The 20,162-nt window shown below is 47.1% G+C and overlaps 1 protein-coding gene across 1 annotated transcript in view; it reads right to left on the reverse strand.

The window, feature by feature from the left end:
- The window catches only part of Larp1 (La ribonucleoprotein 1, translational regulator), a 53,666-nt gene that overhangs the window by 14,638 nt on the left and 18,866 nt on the right, over nucleotides 1-20,162 (reverse strand). Inside the window, exons 2-8 of the mRNA XM_052757566.1 lie at nucleotides 7,228-7,289; nucleotides 6,934-6,999; nucleotides 5,928-6,102; nucleotides 5,226-5,354; nucleotides 4,942-5,148; nucleotides 4,681-4,843; nucleotides 3,568-3,712 (exon numbers count right to left, since the gene is read on the reverse strand). Of these exons, the coding sequence (XP_052613526.1) occupies nucleotides 3,568-3,712; nucleotides 4,681-4,843; nucleotides 4,942-5,148; nucleotides 5,226-5,354; nucleotides 5,928-6,102; nucleotides 6,934-6,999; nucleotides 7,228-7,289 (947 nt within the window). The remainder of the gene's footprint in view (nucleotides 1-3,567; nucleotides 3,713-4,680; nucleotides 4,844-4,941; nucleotides 5,149-5,225; nucleotides 5,355-5,927; nucleotides 6,103-6,933; nucleotides 7,000-7,227; nucleotides 7,290-20,162) is intronic.

The following is a 20,162-nucleotide window of genomic DNA, read 5'->3' on the forward strand; positions in this document are numbered from 1 at the left end:
AAACTCAGAGATCCTCCTGCCTGTCTCTCATGCACTGGGATTAAAGGTGTGCAATACCACACCTGGTTTAAGAGATTTTCTATGTAAACTCTTTGAAATCTTTTGAGGGGGGGGGGAAGGGAAGACTCAACATGTGGTAACATCGTCATTATGACCAAGGGAAGAAGAACAGAGATACTGCGGGTGGGAGTGCAGAAGATTCACATCTAGAAAGGGTTATGCAGTGTCTTGCAAAATTAGTTTGCATTCACCTTTGGATCTGCCACCCTACTTCTAAAATCTATGCCAGACAAAAAGCTAAACATACAAAGCCATCTGTTATAGACATATGCTGTTTGTAGATCAGTAAAAGCAGTTAAGAGCACTGACTGCTCTTCCAAGAAGATCTGGGTTACATTCACAGCACCCGCATGGCAGCTCACAGTCATCTCTAACTCTAGTCCCAAGGAGAAGCCAGCACGCGCCCTCTTCTGGCCTCTGCAGGCACTACATAAACATGATGCACAGACATACATACAAACAGAGCACCCATACGTACATACCCCTCCTCCCTCATTTCCTCTCCCTCCCAAGGGACTAGAAACCACCATGATTCTATCTTAATGGATGAAACACCATGGGAGGTGTACTATGCAGCTTAAAATAAGAATGGGGTGGTGAGTTCCAGGACAGCCAAGGTTACACAGGGAAACCCCGTCTTGTGAGGAAAAAAAAGGAGGTAGGATCTTCTATTTTGCACCACTTTGCAGCTAGTTCCCAGATACATAAAGTAAATCAAAGAAGTGATAAAATATTTGTGACATATCACCATTTACCAGCACTTGGGAGGCAGAGGCCAGTGGCTCTCTCTGAGTCCAAGGCCAGCCTGGTCTACTGAGCAAGTTCCAGGACAGCAAGGGCTAAACAGACGAACCCTGTTTCAAAAATGGAAAACAAACAAAACAATAACAACAATGACAACAAAAAAAGAATTTGTCTGTGACACCTAGCAACAATTGTATGCACATAAATCTGTATGTTTTTCTTTATTTATTTCCTTTGTTTTTATTTTATTTATTCATTTTTTGTTGTTGTTTTTCCAGACAGGGTTTCTCTGTGTAGTGCTGACTGTCCTGGAACTCACCATGGCCTGCCTCTGCCTCCTGAGTGCTGCAATTAAAGGCGTGCACCACCACTGCCTGGCAAATATGACAGTTTTAATACTTATATATCATGTAGACTTTGAATCAATGTTTTCTACTTAAAATTTTTTAAAAATTGATGGGCTGAAGAGATGGTTCAGAGGTTAAGAGCACTGGCTGCTCTTCCAGAGGTCCTGAGTTCAATTCCCAGCAACCACATGGTGGCTCACAACCATCTATAATGAGATCTGGTACCCTCTTCTGGCCTGCAGTCATACATGCTGTATACATAATAAATAAAAATCTTAAAAAATTAAAAATTATGATGGCTGATATAACCTTCAAAACTTGAGTAAAAAGAAACTAATACATACCAAGTTAAAGGCACAGTGTCAAAAAAAAGTATTTTTCATGACTTAGAGTAACATTTATCTGACCATGTAAAATGCCAAAAAGAAAACAAAAGTCAGTCTGCAGTGGTAATGAATGAATTATTACAGGAACAGTATGTACATATTGTGGATTAAAACAAATTAATTGGGAATTTGGGACATGGAACTAAAAAAAGTGGAAGCCAGCCATAGCACACACTTTTAATCCAGCACTTGGGAGGCAGGGGTAGGCAGGTTTCTAAGAGTTTCAGGCCAGTCTGATCTACATAGCAAGTTCCAGGAAAACCAGGGCTACATAGTGAGACTCTGTCTTAAAAGGAAAATAGCCAGGTCTGGTGGAAAAATGACTTTAATCCCAGCACTTGGAAGGCAGATGCAGAGGCCTGGTCTACAAAGTAAGTTCCAGGGCAGCTAGGGCTACACAGAGAAATCCTATCTTAAAAAAGGAAAGGAAAATAATCATCTCATACTGTACTGTACTCAACCTAGAAGCAACTAACAACCAAGTAGCAACAGCAAGGCAATGACTCAAAGTGTGGTGTCTAAACTCCAGTTCCTGTAAAGAGGAATTAATGTGGGGGGGTGGGGGCGGGGGGCGGGGGCGGGGGGCGGGGGCGGGGGCGGGGGGGGGGCGGCGGCGGCGGCGGCGGCGGCGGCGGCGGCGGCGGCGGCGGCGGCGGCGGCGGCGGCGGCGGCGGCGGCGGCGGCGGCGGCGGCGGCGGCAGCGGCAGCGGCAGCGGCAGCAGCAGCAGTGGCGCACACCTTTAATCCCTGCACTTGGGAGGCAGAGGCAGGAAGATCTCTGCGTTCAAGGCTAGTCTGGTCTACAGAGAGAATTCCAGAATAGCTAGGGAGATTACATAGAGAAATCCTGTTTTAGAAAAAAACAGAAACCCAAAACAACAACAACAAAAGCAATCCACCTGGAACAGGGTGAACTATGGCCTCATGGACCAAATATAGTAAAGTGTGATCTAACAAAGGACTGAGAAAAAAAAATATAGGGTAATCCATATTGCTTATAACATACAGTGCTAAAGAGGAAGTCCTGAAGCCGGGCGGTGGTGGCGCACGCCTTTAATCCCAGCACTCGGGAGGCAGAGCCAGGCGGATCTCTGTGAGTTCGAGGCCAGCCTGGGCTACCAAGTGAGTTCCAGGAGAGGCGCAAAGCTACACAGAGAAACCCTGTCTCGAAAAACCAAAAAAAAAGAGGAAGTCCTGAGATCCTACCAGTTACCTTTGAAGGATATGGGGAACCAACTCCAAGTTCCAGAAACTGTTTACAGGGTGAAGAGGATCAAGCTCCTAGATCTGTCCTTTCTGTTCTACCCTTGGTAAGTGAACAACTGACAAGCAAGTGTCTCCTCAAACTAGTTAAGCAAAGGTCGACTAAAAGGATTAGAGTACCGCCATTTGCAACCCCTAAGGACATTGTCTCTGCAATAACCCAGCAGTTTCTATCTCAGAAGATAGACTGTTAACATGCCATCCAAAAGAAGACACTAGCCATTTATAAAGCCCCAATTCTCATCATGCCTCTAGAACAGACTACAGATGAGTATGTGAAATGATGCCTCTGTCCCATGGGACATGCAATCCTGCATAGGAGATATGGCCTAATTTACCCAACAAGTAAATAGCAAGGGAAAAACAAAGGGATGAAGGAGGTACAAGTCAACACACAGATCTGATCTGGACTCTGATCTTTACAAACCATTTTTAACAATGTTTGGCACCAACTGGGGAGAATCTGAAACAAGGCATCAGGTAATATTAAATAACTTAATATTTGTAGGTGTGATAGTGATAGTGTGGCTATTGAAATGCTAGATTTTCTAGAAGATTACAAGGTAAGTGAAAGCAGATAAGGGGTACACAGCAAGACCAGCTATGGTTGACTCGTGCTGTAGCTGGTGAATGTTCACTGTCCTATGGGGACCCCTTGGGTCTCAGTAGATGCAGTTAGTGGGGCTTCTTCCAGAGCTTAGCCCATCACCTCAGGATTCACAGGGACGACCTTACTTTCCCACCCTAACCCCTGGGAGAAGACATACCGCAAAGATGAGTGAGATGTCAGTGGTTAGGGCCTGTACACGGTGAAAGGAAGCAATAAGGGTGATGGGAAGGAACCCATCAGCATCCATTTTCCGTCTCAGGAAGAAGTCTCGCTCTAAATTGTCCACGCTGAAGTAGTATTCACTAAGTGGGGAAAAAAGGCATCACTGAGGGGCTATGAGCCTCCCCTGCTTCCTATTCACCCCGGCAATCTCCTATCTCTGGCCGCCTCGCTTCCTCTCCCACCATACAGCTTAAAGCAGAGGCTCGCAACCTGTGGGTCACAACCCCTTTGGGGGTCAAACAACCTGACCCTTTTACAAGACCATCAGAAAACAGATACTTTACATTACGATTCATAACAGTAGCAAAATAATTTTATGGTTGGGGGTCACCATAACATGAAGAACTGTAGTAAAGGGTCATAGCATGAGAAAGGTTGAGAACCATTGGTGTGGGACTGAAAATGATGTCCTGCTACTTTGAGTCAAAGTCACCCTTTCTACCTTTCAGCTATCATAGGTGAGCCCAACAAACTAATCCTCCTTTGAAACTCAGTTCCAACACTGTTCTGTTCCCAAAACACTAACACTACACTGCCTACTTCCTTGTATGGGTTCTCCTCTGTTCTGTGAGCCAGCACATTAGAATGAGTAAGGGCAAAGTATTTAGACAGAAAGAGCTTTAATCCTGTGCTTTGCTACTTACTGTGATTTTGGAGGAGTTACTGGACTGCCTGCTCCCCTATAAAACAGGGAAAGGAGACCCAGCTCATAGGACTCCAGTATGCAGAAGTTATAGGATGGGACAAGAAGAGCCTGCAATAACTTGGCAACAGTGACAGCTCAAGGACACGCTTGCCAGCATCCACCATGCTGCTGATGGGCTGCTTTGTAACTCTCGGAGTACAGAAGGGAACCAGGCTGCTCACCGGTTAATGGGAGTCTCCACTTTTCTTAAGGTAAATGTGGTTTTACATTTGTAATGAACAGTGTTCTGTGAAAGCAGAAAAGCCATCTTTCACAGTTTAAACAGGGCTACTGCAACTATCGCTCACTAGGCCCTGTTCTGGGCCCCATTCCAGCACTGACCAGAAGAGCCTTCATACTCACATCTGGCGCTTGATATAGTCCTTGAGCAGCTCCTGGTCCACATTGTAAATCTCAGTGCTGCTGAGATTGTCAAAATAGTAGGTGATATTGTTCATGTACTTGGGGGTACGGGGTCCCTCTGTGCCATCAAATTTTCGGTAGCCAAACTGGTAGTCAAAGTGGGCTACAGGAGAAACGAGCATCATCAGAGAGGAAGATTCACGACTACTACCCCTGTCGCACTCCCTTGGACATCCTGGAGCCCAAAGGGGCTTCACGTACTTCGTGTGCCACCCCGGCCACGGCCCCGTCCACGACCACGCCCCCGTCCACGGCCACGGAAGGAAGCCCGAGCCCCACCGGCCCCATCACTCTTCACACTCGATGTCTCATCCTGGTCATGCCAGGCAGGCTCTGGTTTGGTCTCTGGTTGCCAGGCTGGGGTAGGTGGGGCCACAGATACAGGCATGTAGGTGACAGGTTCAGATCCTATGGTGAGAAAGAACACAAGGTAAATCCCGAGAGTATCCTCCTCATCCAGACCCTCCATAGCAAGCAGTACATACCTTTGAGCTCCCCTCGGGTAGCAGGTGTATGTCTTGGCTCCTGCGGGCGAGTGGGACGTGAGGCCAATTTCTCTCTCGGTACTTCAGGCTTCATGTCTATTTGCAACGGAACCCACTTGTGTTTGTTCCCTGAGGGACAGCATGGGCATGTGAGAGGCATGGCAGGCCCCTCCCTACATGGCTTTTTTTCCTTCCCCAAAAATTTTGGCCCAAAACTATCCATCTGGTAGCCATAGGCACATTCTTTTTAAATACTGTGTCTCTGTCTCTGTCTCTCTCTCTCAAATCTCTAAAATAAGGAGGTCAGTGGCTCTCAGTGTAAGAATCACTTTCTGGAGCAGGACACCTAACTTTCCAGGCTCCCTTCACACCCGGGGCCACATCACTGCCTGTAAGAAGTGATCAGCTTAGGTGGAGTGAACAGGAGACAGGATGGAGAGAGGATGCTGCTGAAGTGAGAATGAGTCAGACTGGCCACCTCATGCCTGGCTTGAGGGTTAATGAGAAAAAGCAGTCAAGCCTGCATCATTTCGGTGGATTTTAGAAACTCAGAGCAATGTAAAAGTCCATTTGAGAGTAGATGTACTAAGGCTTAAAACACAGCTATTCCAAGCAGTGAGTCACCTCCTGGCCATCAGACTTACGTCATTTACAAGTTCTGCAAGCATACCTCCCAGGTCCTGGCCAAGCAGGTGCACTCACCTTTCTTCTTCTGCCCGCCTCGCTGGCAGTCTTCATCCCCATTCTTTTCCTCCCCTGATTCATCTGACTTTGTTTTCGGGCTCTCCTTACTATCACCTCCATCTCCTTTCTCCTGCTCCTTCATGTCCTTCTTGGGTGGCAGCTTACGGGCAGGCTGAGGCTTGTGGGACTGTGGCTGCAGTAGGCAAGGGAGAGAGTGCATACTAGAGCCTCTTGGGCTGGAGGAGGGACACACCTGGTCACTGGGAATGTGTTAGGGTAGGCTACACACTACAAGACATGGCCACACGTGCCATGAAGCAGGAGGAACAGTTCATTTCTCTAGCCTACCCAAATGTGAAGATGGACGAGATGCTGACCCTGGCTTGTCTGTACCACCTTTACAGTAAGGGTATGACCCTCTGAGGTGGTCACTAGCTCAGAACACAAGTACTGAGAAGAACAGAACTGACCAAGAGTCTCTTCTGTTAGGGTCTAGGGGAGCTAATCTGGAACCAGTGCTTGACCTGTTATCTCTCCTCAATCACTCAGAAAATCCTGGCACAGTAATGGAGAAATATGGGCTTTGGAAAACTACAACACAGCTGTCTCCTAATCTACTGGACCATCAAGAACTACTAACTTCTGGGGTCAGATCACTGGAAGGCAGAGAGGAAATGAACATTGCCTGGCAGATCCTGAAACTAGGCTCACATGAAGTTAATCTTAATTATTTTATTGCTTGCTGCCCACCTTATAGAACTAGTCTCCATTTGTTTGTTCAGATCAGAAGAAGGGTGTGTGTGTGTGTGTGTGTGTGTCTGTCTTATGTTACCCAGACTGGCCTTGAACTCTTGGACTGAGCAGTCATCCTCTTGAGTAGCTGGGACTACAGAAATATACTACAGTGCCCTGCCAACTACTCATCTTCAAAACTCAAAAATGGTGAGGCTTATGGCTCTTGGACAAAAGTCAATTGAGTTTATAAAGACAATATCTGAACCTGTCAACCCCTCCCCACACTCACCTGCACACTCTTGTGGGCTATCTCTCCAGGTGTAGGCCAATTGATTGCATCTCCAAAGTCACCAACCTGCAAGACATAGTCTATGAAGGCCCCAGGGTTACCCTACCTTGGTCATTTTGCCCCACACCCAAGCTCTGGTTTCTCTGAGAGAGTGGGACCACTTCAGTTTGTAAACTCAAGACACCATGCATGAGCACCCAGAAAAGGCTTCCACGCTCTCCAGAGAGGGACCAGAAGTGCTTACTAGAACAAGAAGAGGAGTCACCCACTGGAGTCACTCTCCTTGCTTCTTACCTTGCTTCCCTTGCGCTGTTTAGGAGCAGCTGCCCTCACCACCTTGGCTGGAGCAGAAGGTTCTATGGGAACAAGGAGAGAGAAAACAGCTGTTTAGAGCCTGTGTCACCACCATACCCATCCGACCATGCACCTGCCGGTTCCCAGAGGAGCCACTGAAGAGAGGGCAAGAACATGTGCTGACAGCCCTGCCCCCAGGAGTCAAACTCTGAGGTGAGGAAACCCTTAGAGTCCAAGTATGTATTTCTTATGAAATGCCAGCTGAGGCTCAGGAAGGAAGCCCATGCCCAAGGATGCACTGTAACTCAGCTTCCAAACCTATGACAAAATCTGTAAGGGAAAGAAATGGAATTCTCTATAAATTTCTGCATGAGCAGAGAAAGGGAAACTGAAGACATAAGCGGACAAGTCCAGGGCCATACCAAGGCCTGCTCTGTCCTCACTGACTACAGTTGAGGCAAGAACCAGCTTCTCTGTCCCTAAAGAAAGCATATATGCCAATTTGACTCCACAGTTCCGTCTGTTTGGACAGCATATCACAAGTGTCTGTTTTGGAACTCACCATGTAGACCAGGCTGAACTCATAGAGATCCCCCTGCCTCTGCCTCACAAGCACACCACCATGTCTATCCAGTTCCATCTTTTAAATTTAACCCCAATAATGTGAGATAAGAGCTATGCACAATTTCAGCTCCAACAGTACTGAAATCACCAATTAAGTCTATCCACTTTCACCACAGTCATTAAAATATCATGGTCTCAGATTATGTGGAGAGGGACACAATGAAAGAAGATAGTCACAAAATAATGTTTCCTATAGAACAGATGAGGATGTGTACATTCATTCACACATCCACACACCCACAGGGCAGGCAAACTCTGGAAAGATGTGTGTTAGGAATGAAGGGTATATCTACAAAGATGAAGATGGCTTTTAAAGAACACAATGTGCAATGTCTTTCTTTTCTAAGGAAGTGGCTCTGGTTAGTTTGCTCCTGTCTACATGCACATACTTTCCCAACACAGTTCTGAAAACCAAGGGTGTCTGTCTCTCCCTCCTTTAGAGACTCACAGGATTCTGCTTATCCACTTGGCTCTTGCTTCCCTCCCCTGCCATGCCAGGTCAGGAACTGTCTCAGCCTCCAAGCACAGAATCTGCCCAGCTGGCCTCACAAGAAGGTTCTTCAACAGACCATGTCCTTTAATGAGCAGAAAGTGTCCTTGCCCAGTTCCTAACTGTGAGGTCAATGTACTCCTGGCTTCCAGCCCATTACTGGAGCCACTGCCCCTAATGGTGGATAGACACCTTCCAATAGCTGGGGTTGTAGAGCCCAGCCCCCAGTACCCTTACCCTCCAGCACTGAGAAGCAGAATACTAGAAAATCTCAGTTGTAACAAAACCACTGTCCTGTGACCCCAGGTTGACCCAGATAAGCTACCCACCATCTATTAGTTCTGTGACTAGTCTAAAGATCTTCACCTGTGCCGAATTTGGTGGCATATGCCTTTAATGCCTGCCCTTGAGAGAGAGACAGGGGAGAATCTCTGGGAATTTAAGTAAGGCCACCCTAGTCTAGATAGCAAGTTCCAAGACAGCCAAGGATACATAGTGACCCTGTTAAAAAAAACAAAAAGGTCTTCACCTGCTTCAGCCCAGAGCCAGGCTAGTGCCCACCTGAGCTCTAACTGGAGTAATTTCTTCATGTGCTCACAGCATTGGTGCATGCTAGCAGGAAAGCAGGCCCCAGGGCTAATGACAAAGTTTACCTACCAGCAAATACATAAAGACTGGGAGTGAGGTAGACTGAAGATGTATCTGTAAAGAGGGTAAAAGTTCTCCAGACACTGGTCTTTTTAAATGTCTTGGTCTGGGTAAATAAAAGCACATCAGTGGGGCAGTGGTGGGGCACTCGGGAGGCAGAGGCAGGCAGATCTCCGTGAGTTAGAGGCCAGCCTGGGCTACAGAGCTAGTTCCAGGACAGGCTCCAAAGGTACACAGAGAAACCCTGTCTCGATAAACAAACAAACAAAAAATGCATGTTGCCAGAAAACAGAACACACTAACTCCAACAAGCTGTCTTCTGATTTCCACAGGCATGCCATGGAGCTCCCATTCGTGCAAGCAAATAAATGCAATAAAACCCTTAAGTTCTTTCCTTTTTTTTAAAGGAAGGGTCTTGCTATGTAACCCAAAACAGCCTCAAAGTTCCAGCAATCCTCCTGTCCCAGCCGGCCAAGTGCTGAAATTCTAGATGTGTGTCCCACTGCCCAGCTTATTGCTTATAAAAAACTCTCAACACTGAGCAGTACTGCTGGGATCACCCTGAGATCTCAGCTGAGCACGGCCATGAACTGCAAGTTCTGTCTCCAGTACAGAGAGAAAGCCTCAAGGAGCCTGCTCATTCCTATCTAAGTATCACCTGAGGGACAGGGAAGTTAAGTTAAAGCGGCCTCACACTTTCCTGGGTCACATAGAACAGTCTTAAATCAGTCCTATGTGGAGTTTGTTAGAAGGTTCCATCCCCAGAGAGCTCACCAAGAGGATCCACAGTGTCCCATTTTCCCCTGCTCCTTGCTAGAGCCTCAGACTGCCTCCAACAAGTCCCAGAGTTGGGAGGGGAAACCACATGGGACGCCGGGAAATCCAGCAATGTTCTGATGAGCTGCCACCAGTGCTCTTCAAGAGCTGGAAGAGAGAACTAGGCTTCTGCATGACCTCAATCATACATGCATCATCCTTTGGGTCTCATCCCAGCCACCCACTGTAGAAAGCACACAGGCATGCACATATGCACTACACGTGTGTGGGGGGGTGAGGGGTAGAGACAGACAACACTAGTCCAGCAGGACTTGACAACTAAAATCATTTCCAAAGAAAAACAAATCTTTTGTGCTGATGCTGACACTGACCCCCGTGTCATCCTGCACCAAGCCAAGTCAGCCCTCCTACCTCTGTCTTCTAAAACCTGCACCTGCCACCACCAACCCAAGCCAAGCTCAGAACACACCACTGTCACTTACACAAGAAGACAGCTATATAAGGCAGATCTAACCCCACTGTTTGCAGATAGGGAACAAGGGGAAGGATTTTCCTAGAACCAGCCAAGGGCCAGATCAGCCTATAAGGAACCCCATGGGATCCCAGTCAGTCACTGGCAGTAGAAGAAGGCCCCTTCTTACTGTAATGTAGGGCTCTTTTCTGTTTCTCCCAACTAGTTACCACAGTCTGGGAACAGAGAAGGGGGGTAGTGTAACATTGACATGGTAAGCCCAGGTCCGCTTCCTCCTCAATCAGAAGCTACAGGGTACATGAAGAGGAGAAATCACCAAGTATTGAGTCAACTCTAGAGAAGGGTGTGTGTGTGTGTGTGTGTGTGTGTGTGTGTGTGTGTGTGTGTGTGTAACATGAAACACACGGGGCTGGTCAGTCAGATGACTCAGTGGGTAAAGGTGCTCACTACCACACCTAGCACCTCAGTTCAATCATCCCCCCCCCCCCCCCCCCCCCGCCGCCGCCAAGAACCTATATGATTTTTTTGAGGGGGGGGGATGTCTTTTGAGGCAGAATTTCTCTGCACAGCCCTGAACCAGGCTGGCCTCAAACTCAAGAGATTTGCCTGCCTCTGCCTCCCGAGTTGCTAGGATTAAAGGCGTGCACAGTCACCACCACTACCTAGTAGACCCCTAAGATTGAAGAAGAGAACGAATTCCTGTAACTGACCTTCACATGTGTACTATGCACACACAAGGAAAGAAAGTAAGGGGCTGAAGACATGGCTCAGTGATTAAGAGCATCAGTTGCTCATCCAGAGGACCCAGGTGAAATTTCCAGCACCCACATGGAGGCTCAAAAAATAAACTGTCTCTAACTCCAGTCCCAGGAAATCCAATGCCCTCTTTGGGTCTCCACAGGCAGGGAACACACACATACATAAAATAAAAAATAAAATAAAGATTAAAACATTTAGTAGAAAGTGCATAAACAAATTAAAAAAAAAAAACCCTGAACAATAGCAAAAGTATACCAATATTCCTTTGAAAGCCATAGTCTACTTTTGAAAGGAGGCACCTAGGCCTCTTCCTGAAGCTATCTACATAGCAAACTCTTTTCACTCAATTTTAAGGTTTGTTTTTTTGAGTGGAGGGCATGGGAGGAGTCCATTATTTCAGAGGAAGGAATGAAACAAAGGACAAGTGGTTAGTGGTGGGTGCTGCAGGGCAGATGGGAGGAGTCCCTGTCCTTCCAGTGCAGGGCTGATTACAGAGGTTTTGTCTGTGAGCCTCCACTTTCCAGTGTACCGCCCTCCACTCAAACACCTAGGAAAGCCAGAAGCACAGTTATGTCCACGTAATGAGCCCTTTTGAGTCTAGACCTCCTCTGTGAGAGGTGAGATAATACTTCTGTCAGAGGACCCACTGGAACATTTAAGTCAACAAAACACAGAAGCCCAGCACACAGTAAGGCACTCAACAAATGTGTTACAATTTGAACCCCCATCCTGAGAAGTTAGTATTTACCAATAACCTTCACCCTCAGCAGTGAAGAAGGTCACCAAGATATTTCTCAAAAGGGGAGAATCACCATTCCAGGAGATCTCTAGAACAGTCTGCTTCAATTCCCACCCCAGATTACAAATCAGACCTCCAAGCCTGCCTCGCAGGCAGAGAGACCTGTGCAGAGTAGGCACCGATATCCTCACACTACCCCAGACAAGAGATAGCTGGGCTCCAGAGTGTTTCCCCCAGGAAAAGAAGAAAACCTTCAGAATTCTACAGCTGAAACAGGAAAAGATGGGGGAAATGTACTGCTGACTACTCAACCTGGCCCCTTTCCCCACACGGCTTTGGCATAAAGCTTGGCTTTGCTAGAGGAGGAAAGGCCTAGGGCTCCTTCAGTTGAATTTCCAGAATTCAATTTTTTACTCAGGAAGAGGAAGAAAGTCCAGACCCCAGGGAATCCCTCCAGCCCAGCAAAAACCTGGTACAAAGGCTACCAAATATTTTCTGTATTGTCCAATACTAGAGAGACCTAAGGCTGCTAACATTTTGTAACAAAGGCTACCACAGGGTACACCTGAGTTGCATTGAGGACTTGGTTCAACCACATGGAAAATAATTAAGGTTTTTGGTGGAGAAGGTATGTAGTGATCCAACTCTGTGAGGTCATGGCATAAAGACTGAGTAAGGGAAGAAATATTGGATTGAAACCATGGGCCAGTATGGATGGAGAGATGGGACGGGCTAGTTGGTAAGTCTACAGGAAGGAGTGGGTGGCCAGAGTGGGACCAGAACAGGAGGTCCTAGATTTCCTGGTGCTCGTTACTATATCCTACAGACCACTGTCTAACAGGGTGAGTTTAGCCTGACCGCTGGACTTGGCTGCCTGAGATTCACAAGCCAGCCAGGTATCCCATCCCTACCCCTGGCTTCCCCACCAGGCCAAAGCCAATGTCCTTTTGAGAGATGCCCCCAGAGCCTGGTTAAAGCCAAGACCCTCTACTAGGCACTCTCAGACACAGTACATGTTAACTACCCCGTTACCAAATGGCCTCTCCAGGTAACAGGCTTCCTGATGAGTACAAGGACCAAGCTATTCTCACAGCAGCAAGCACAGAGTCTACCTAGTTCAGGGCCTGGCCCCAGCAGACTACTCAGAGAGGTCCTGGTTCCAATTTTTGGCCTTTACTCTTGAGCCACCTTGGAGAAAAGAGAAACTAGCAGCCTAGATATTACTGGCTCTCAGAGGCCCTGGGCCCAAGCCAGGCACCAATTCTATCAGATGCATGGTTGAGAGCACTGCTGCCCCCCCCCCAACAGCAGCTTCCTCAGATGCATGCAATAAAATCCAGATAGGGCTCTGCAGGTATGAGAAAACGCAATAAAAAAAAAAAAAAAAAAACACCAAAACCCTCATCCCAAGCAAGGTGTGAGGTGCTAACAATCGTAGCTACAGTTAAACATGACATGGGTCTCACTTTTTTTTTTTTTGGAGACAGGGTTTCTCTGTGTAACAGCTCTGGCTGCCCTAGAACTCACTCTGCAGACCAGGCTGGCCTCAAACTCACAAAGATCTGCCTGCCTCTGCCTCCTGAGTGCTGGCTGGGAATAAAGGCGTGTGCCTGGCTGGGTCTCACAATCTTTAAGATAAAGATGAATTCATTCCTTTTCTTGGTCCTATAAACAAGAAAATCAAGATATATGCTTAGAAGTGTTGGCCAAGGTCGGAGTCAGCAAGCCACAGAATGACCCAGTGTGTATTCTGATATTAAGGGCCATGACTAACCACCAGGAAAAAGTGGGAAAGAAGCTAGGGGCCACAGAGCAGGCCAAACAACACTGGCTTTGAGTGCCAGTGACCTGATCATCTGCTAGCCTCTCCCGCCACCCCCCCCCCCCCAGGTCCTCCACCAGACTTTGCCCCAGGAAGATTCCTCAGTCAAACCTTGGACCAGAGCACAGGGTTCTGCCTCACCCCAGCTCAGAGCCCTGACTATGGAAGGCAGTGAAGTCACAGGGAGGGAGGTGACCCACTTATGCCTCTCCCTCCCAGGCCAGCCTAGGCAGAGTCAAGAGTCAGAATCTAGAGGTGGACAAGTCTATCTTTGTCCCATTCCTATAAACTCCAGCAACTCCCCAACAGGAGGCTTCTCTACAGGGTAAAAAGACTGTCTGGTTAGCCTCCATACCTTGCATGGGCTCTCTGTGGCCTGGACTGCCATTTTATAGGCCTTCCTCTACCCTACCCCTCCTGCCCAGCCCCCAGGTCTGCAGATAAAACACAGGAGGGACTCCGAGGAGGAGGAGGAGGAGGAGGAGGAGGAGGAAGGTCAGATCATCTTGAAGCCCTGAAGAAATGAAGTTGCAGGCCAACATCCACCTTGTAGTAGGTATTGTGCATGAGTCCACAGGCCTGAGGGGGGCTGGAGGAGTGGGGTGCTAGGTAGCAGTCACATGATGCTTGCTAGCCTGGCCAAGTCTAGGGGACTATCTTTAGCTTATGGTGACCCGTGCATTCAGTGCTCCCACTCCTCCTGCCCAGACAGAGACCTTGCAGCCTAATAGTAGCTATGGCCACCCCCACAGCTGGTACCAGTTCCTGAAGCTCTACCCAAAAGTGGGTTGAAATCCCAGCTCCCTGATTGGCCTTTTCTGAAGCACTTACTGGACTCTAGTCAAATCAGCAAATACCACCTTTAGCTGCATGCTGACTTATACAAAGATTGGGTGGGTATCTTCTAACAAGACACCACTGAATCTCTTCCAAAGGATGCCACCCTTCTAGTGCTGAGCAAACAGAGAAGAGACTTCCTTTCACACATGGTATGCTGAAGCAAAGCGGATCACGTGATCCTTCCTTCACCATACTAAAAGCCTTATTGTAAAAGCCTCCAAGAAGCCCCTCCTCCACCACTACCCAACAGGAAGATGCCATCTAGTAAGCAATTCTAGATTAGGTTCTAACTCAGCCTATCGTGTCAGGAATTCCAAGGGCCCAATGACCCCTGAAGTGCTGGCATCTATGAACCTATCTCACTCAGGAGGGAGGGACCATTATCATCACTAGCTCAACACAGCCTACAGTGCTAAACTCCATTATGTGCACAGCTAGCTCATGTTTCACAACGACTCAAGAAAGTAGGTATCATTATGACAGTTAACTTACAAGGAAACCAAGGCTCAAAGAAGCTCACTCAACTAGCAGGTAGCCGAGGTAGGACTGAAACCCAGGTAGTCTCTGCCCAGCACATCTTGCCTTACAAACTGGCCAAGTGTCTTACAGAGAACTTCTGGGAGCTCTACAAGTGCAGGTCCCCAGCATCCAGGACTACGGTCTTTGTGTCAAAAGCTCACTGTAAGTAAATATTGACCAAACATATGGTTACCTCTCAACTCTCAGGGATAGAGGTAAGTGACCCTATGCATTGCAACCAAGCAGCCAGGCCCACACAGCTGGATTCTCACACCAATCTAAGCACCCAAGGCCATCTGTGGGAAAGTGTGAAGTAGGCAAAACAGCACAACAAACTCCCAATCCATAGGCTTTGGTTGCAAAGACCCCCAGGCAGTACTATAACCCACCACCAATCCTGTGGCTGGAATACTCCCCTTGTCCTGAACACAGGCTTAATGCTCCAAGAGGGGCTTAGTTCCTATGTAAGCAAACAGCAAAATTCCACAGGCTGATACTGTTTAGCTAAGTCACTGTTTATTCGAGGAAAGATTAAGATAGGGTTTCAAGTAGCTCAGGCTAGCCTGGACTCCTGATTCTTCTGTCTCGATCTCTCAATTACTAGAATTAATTGCAGGTGAGTGCCACCTGTCAAATTTCACTCCTTTCACGATATAGCCCTGGCTGGCCTGGAATTCAGACATCCACCTCATGAGTTCTGGGATCAAAGGCAAAGGCATGCACCATCACCCTTAGCTTCAAAATTCATTCCCGAAAACACTTCCATGCGCTATAGCCCTGTGGCTTCCTAAGTCACTCCCAAGCCCCATTCTGTTTCACAGACACAAGGGTGCTCTGCTGCAAGCTGGACTGACTGTCACTGTCCCCAAGATGATGCTACCCTAACACAGATAATTTCTGTCTGGTGATGAGCAACCGCCTACAGTATACAAACTCTTTTGTTTTGTTCATCTTTGAAACAGGGTCTAACTAAGAGGTCCAGGTGGGACTGGAGAGATGATTCATCAGTTAAGAGCACTGGCTGCAGAGGGATGGTGGTGGCCCATGACTTTAATCCCATCACTTGAAAGGTAGAGGTAGGAGGATCTCTGAGTCTGAGGCCAGCCTGATCTACAAAACAAGTTCTACGACAGCCAGGGCTACACAGAGAAACTCTGTCTCAAAAAACCAAAAATAAAATAAAATGCATGCACATGGCACAGACACACATGTGGGCACAACCCTCATACATATAAAATAATAAAAATAAAGGGGCAAAAAAAGCCTTGTCTACTGTCAAATCTCCCTGCCTCGGCCTCCAAAGATCACACATGTGAGTTACCTCTACAGCCCTGTACCAGGAATCTCAAGCAGTTGACTGCTGGGAAAGGCTTCTGGCTCTCCAAGAAATTACTTTCTACTGCCCTGATTATGGGAGTGGATATGCTGACACCCAACGCAGGCAGGATTGAAGAGGAACCGAAAATACTCATTGCATACTGGGAGTCTGCAGCTTGGAAGCAACCTGGGGGCCACAGCAGCAGTGAATTGCTGTTGAAGTGGTCCTGGGATATGAAGTTGCAGTTTCCCAATATAGAGTCTTCTCAATACTCTCCCCAGCAAAAAGCTGTATGCACTCGGCCGGGCGGTGGTGGCGCAGGCCTTTAATCCCAGCACTCGGGAGGCAGAGCCAGGCGGATCTCTCTGAGTTCGAGGCCAGCCTGGGCTACCAAGTGAGTTCCAGGAAAGGCGCAAAGCTACACAGAGAAACCCTGTCTCGAAAAAAACAAAAAAAAAAAAAAGCTGTATGCACTCATTCCCATTCATGGGGTAGGGGAGGGGCTTTCCCTGAACCATTGACAGAGCTTCTACTATCCATATGCTTCCTCACATGCACCAGAATTCTAACCAAAAAGGAGGGGTGCTTGAACATCCTTATTCTTCAGTATGGAGCAATGGACTAGGATGGGCCCTAAAGTCCCTCAATTATAAGCTTTAAGTCACTACAGAACAGGAATAGATCAAGCTGGGCAGGTTGGGAACACATGCTAACTTATCCTATGGCAGCAGCCCTGGCTCCTAAAACCCAAACAGTTCAGTGCTGTGTGCTATGTCCCAACAGAGAAGGAGAGAAGCCTAGGACAGCAGGACCAAAAAAAAAAAAAGGAGCAACTAATGTTGCTCTACCCACAGTCTCCAGATTCTGCTTAAAGATGCCTTTGAGTTACTGCATAACTACACTTTCCACAGATGTGGAGGGAGAGCCACGAATGGCCAGGTCATCTATAATCCAAGCAGGAAAGCAGAAAGATTACAAGTCTTTGGAGAACCTGAGCTACCACAGCAAGTTTGGGGCTAGCTTCAGCTACACAGTGAACCCTATGTCTCAAAAAATAAAACAGTGGAGTAGACCTGACTCCCACACCTAACCAATCCCACCAATGATGTCCCTACCCAGCCACTGAGTTAAAGGCATGGACTGTGGAACCCATCTTTGAATGTGCTAACCAACTGCCAACATAACACACAAGGCCTGGGCAGATGGGTCAAAATGAACCAAGAGAGCTCATATACCCCAGAACTTGATAAGCTTTAACTGGGCAACACATCATCAATGACTAATAAAGTGGCACACAACATGTCAGGCAGGCTGCTTGTTGGGACTGCATGACATTCACTCACAGCAGTTAACGTGAAATGAGCTCAGGGAGGTACAGCAACCCTTTTTCATTGCTTTGGGCAATTTCCAAATCTTTTAGGACCCACAAGGATGGAAACAGGGAAAGTGTGGCTGGCAGACAGTGCACTGAAACTCAAGACATCCAGTTAATCTGAATTTAGGGTAGGCAATAAGAATTGTCCTATGCAATACTCAGGACACACTTAAAATACTCATAAAATTCAGTTATCTGAAAGCCAACTTAACTGGTATTCTATATTCTTAGTTGCTAAACCTGGCATGAGAGAGAAGGATGGACCACTACCTCCTGTTCAAAACTCAAAAGTGGTTGGAGTGTACTACAGTCCCTGCTGTGGATACATGTCAAGAACACATCCCCACCCCAGGGGTGGGTAGTAGCCTACAGTCTTTCCAGGCTTCCCTCATGATGATTTTTACTTTATACACTGATTCTCTCAAAAGCAGCCAGCTGCCCATGAAGACAAGCTTCCTTTGAAACTTAGAGCTTAAAGACCTCAGCCCCAGTTTCAAATGTGTAAGAATTACCATCTGAGAAGTTTCATCGGCATGTAGATTACTCATTCTACCCTCTAGAACTTTCTGCTCAGAATGGTGGGAACAAGAATCTGTTAGGGCTGGGCATGGTGGTACATATTTAATCCTAGCACTTGGGAGGCAGGCAGGCAGGTCGCTGTGAGTTCCAGGACAGTCAGAGCTACATAGTGAGACCCTGTCTCAAAAAACCAAACAGGGAAGAAAAAACAACAACAACAACAAAAAGACTATGTTGGGTATATAATGCCGTCCCCCACATTGACCAAGCAGCAACAGAGTAGACAATTCCAAGATGTTTTGGGACATAACTTGACACTAAATCAAGGGATCTTAAACTATAATTTGGTAGGGGTTACCCAGAACCACACCATCTGACATTTTGAAATCAGGGCTTCTTAAGCTAGGAGCTAGTACAGCTAGATTCCTATTCTATTATATTTTTTATTTTATATTACATTCTGCTAGGTGAATTAAGAGCTTCTTTTAAAAATGGTAATAATACTAATAAGATGGTAGAGCTGTGTGCCTTTAATCCCAGCATTTGGGAGGCAGACAGATCTCTGTGAGTTTGAGGCCAGCCTAGTCTATAGAGAGACCCTGTCTGGAAAACAAACAAAACAAAAAGATGGTTGGAGAGGTTACAGAAACAGGCCCCAAGTCCTCCCCACTTCACTACTCAACTAGATTCCAGAGCAGAAAATTGTGTGAAAAATCCTCACCTCACAGCTGTGGAAACGTGACCAGAGATATACAGTAACATGGCACTTCTGTGGTCTAAGGATCAAACGGGTAGGGACAAGTTCTCTCCAGATCCCAAAAATCTACCTAGGAATGTATGCAGTGCTGGAACCTCCAGTTTTAACAAATTCCCTGCCGCAGAAAAAGGGCCTGGCCTCCAGCCCTGCTGGGGGTTCACACCTAATAAGGAGAGGGATCAGGAAGTTTTAATGATGTGAGCATAGAACCAGAGAAGAGTTTACTAACCAGTCTGCACTTCAAGCCAGGAATAAAGAACGACGAGGCTGAGGAGCTGAAGGTTGTGGCAAACACGAGGTCACAGGGAGTCAGTCGGTCTGGGCTAGGCTTGAGGTTTAGCTTCACACCAACCTCCCAACTGTGGCTGTGCCAGGAGAACAAAAACTCTAAAAGTCACTGTCCATCTGTGTCATCTGTATAGCCAGTTTCCACCTTTTCTTCCCCCTAAATCTGCTATTTGCCTTACTCAATGTCCTATGTCCAAGTCCCTTAAAATAATGGCTACTACTGCTTACTAAGCACTTACTCTGGGAAATCAAGCCTCCTGGTATAAGTCTTTATGCATTACCTTTACAATCCACACAGCAAAAGACTTTGTTCTAGAAGAGGTTAAGGGGCTGGAGAAATGGCTCAGAGGTTAAGAGCACTGGCTGCTCTTCCAGAGGACCTGGGTTCAATCCCCAGCACCCACATGGCAGCTCACAACTGTAACTCCAGTTCCAGGGAATCCGACACCCTCACACACACAAACATGCAAGCAAAACACTAATGCACATAACATAGAAATAAAGATTATTAAAAGGAGGAGGAGGAGGAGGAGGAGGAGGAGGAGGAGGAGGAGGAGGAGGAGGAGGTTCAAAGCTAAAGCCAAAAGAATTTAAGAGCCGAAGAGCACAGAGTAGAAAAGTATGTGACTCCAGAGATCTGAAAACTAAGTAACACAGGAAAGCCAGAGGTTTTTGTTTGTTTGTTTTTTGTTTTTTGTTTTTTGTTTTTGTTTTTGTTTTGAGACAGGGATTCTCTGTAGTTTTGGTGCCTGTCCTGGATCTCGCTCTGTAGACCAGGCTCACCTGGAACTCACAGAGATCCACCTGGCTCTGCCTCCCAAGTGCTGGGATCAAAGGCATGTGCCACCACCGCCCAGCGCTAAGAGTTTTTTGTTTGTTTGTTTTTAATGCCCCCAAAGAACTCCAAGCTCAAGTCTGCAGACTTTGTTTGTTTTGTTTTGAGACAGGGTCTCTCAAAGCAGCTATGGCTATCCTAGAGCTCACTATG

This window comes from Peromyscus californicus, unplaced genomic scaffold (assembly GCF_007827085.1).
Source record: "Peromyscus californicus insignis strain IS unplaced genomic scaffold, ASM782708v3 Scaffold_3__1_contigs__length_106647218, whole genome shotgun sequence".
In the NCBI taxonomy this organism is placed as follows: Eukaryota; Metazoa; Chordata; class Mammalia; order Rodentia; family Cricetidae; genus Peromyscus; species Peromyscus californicus.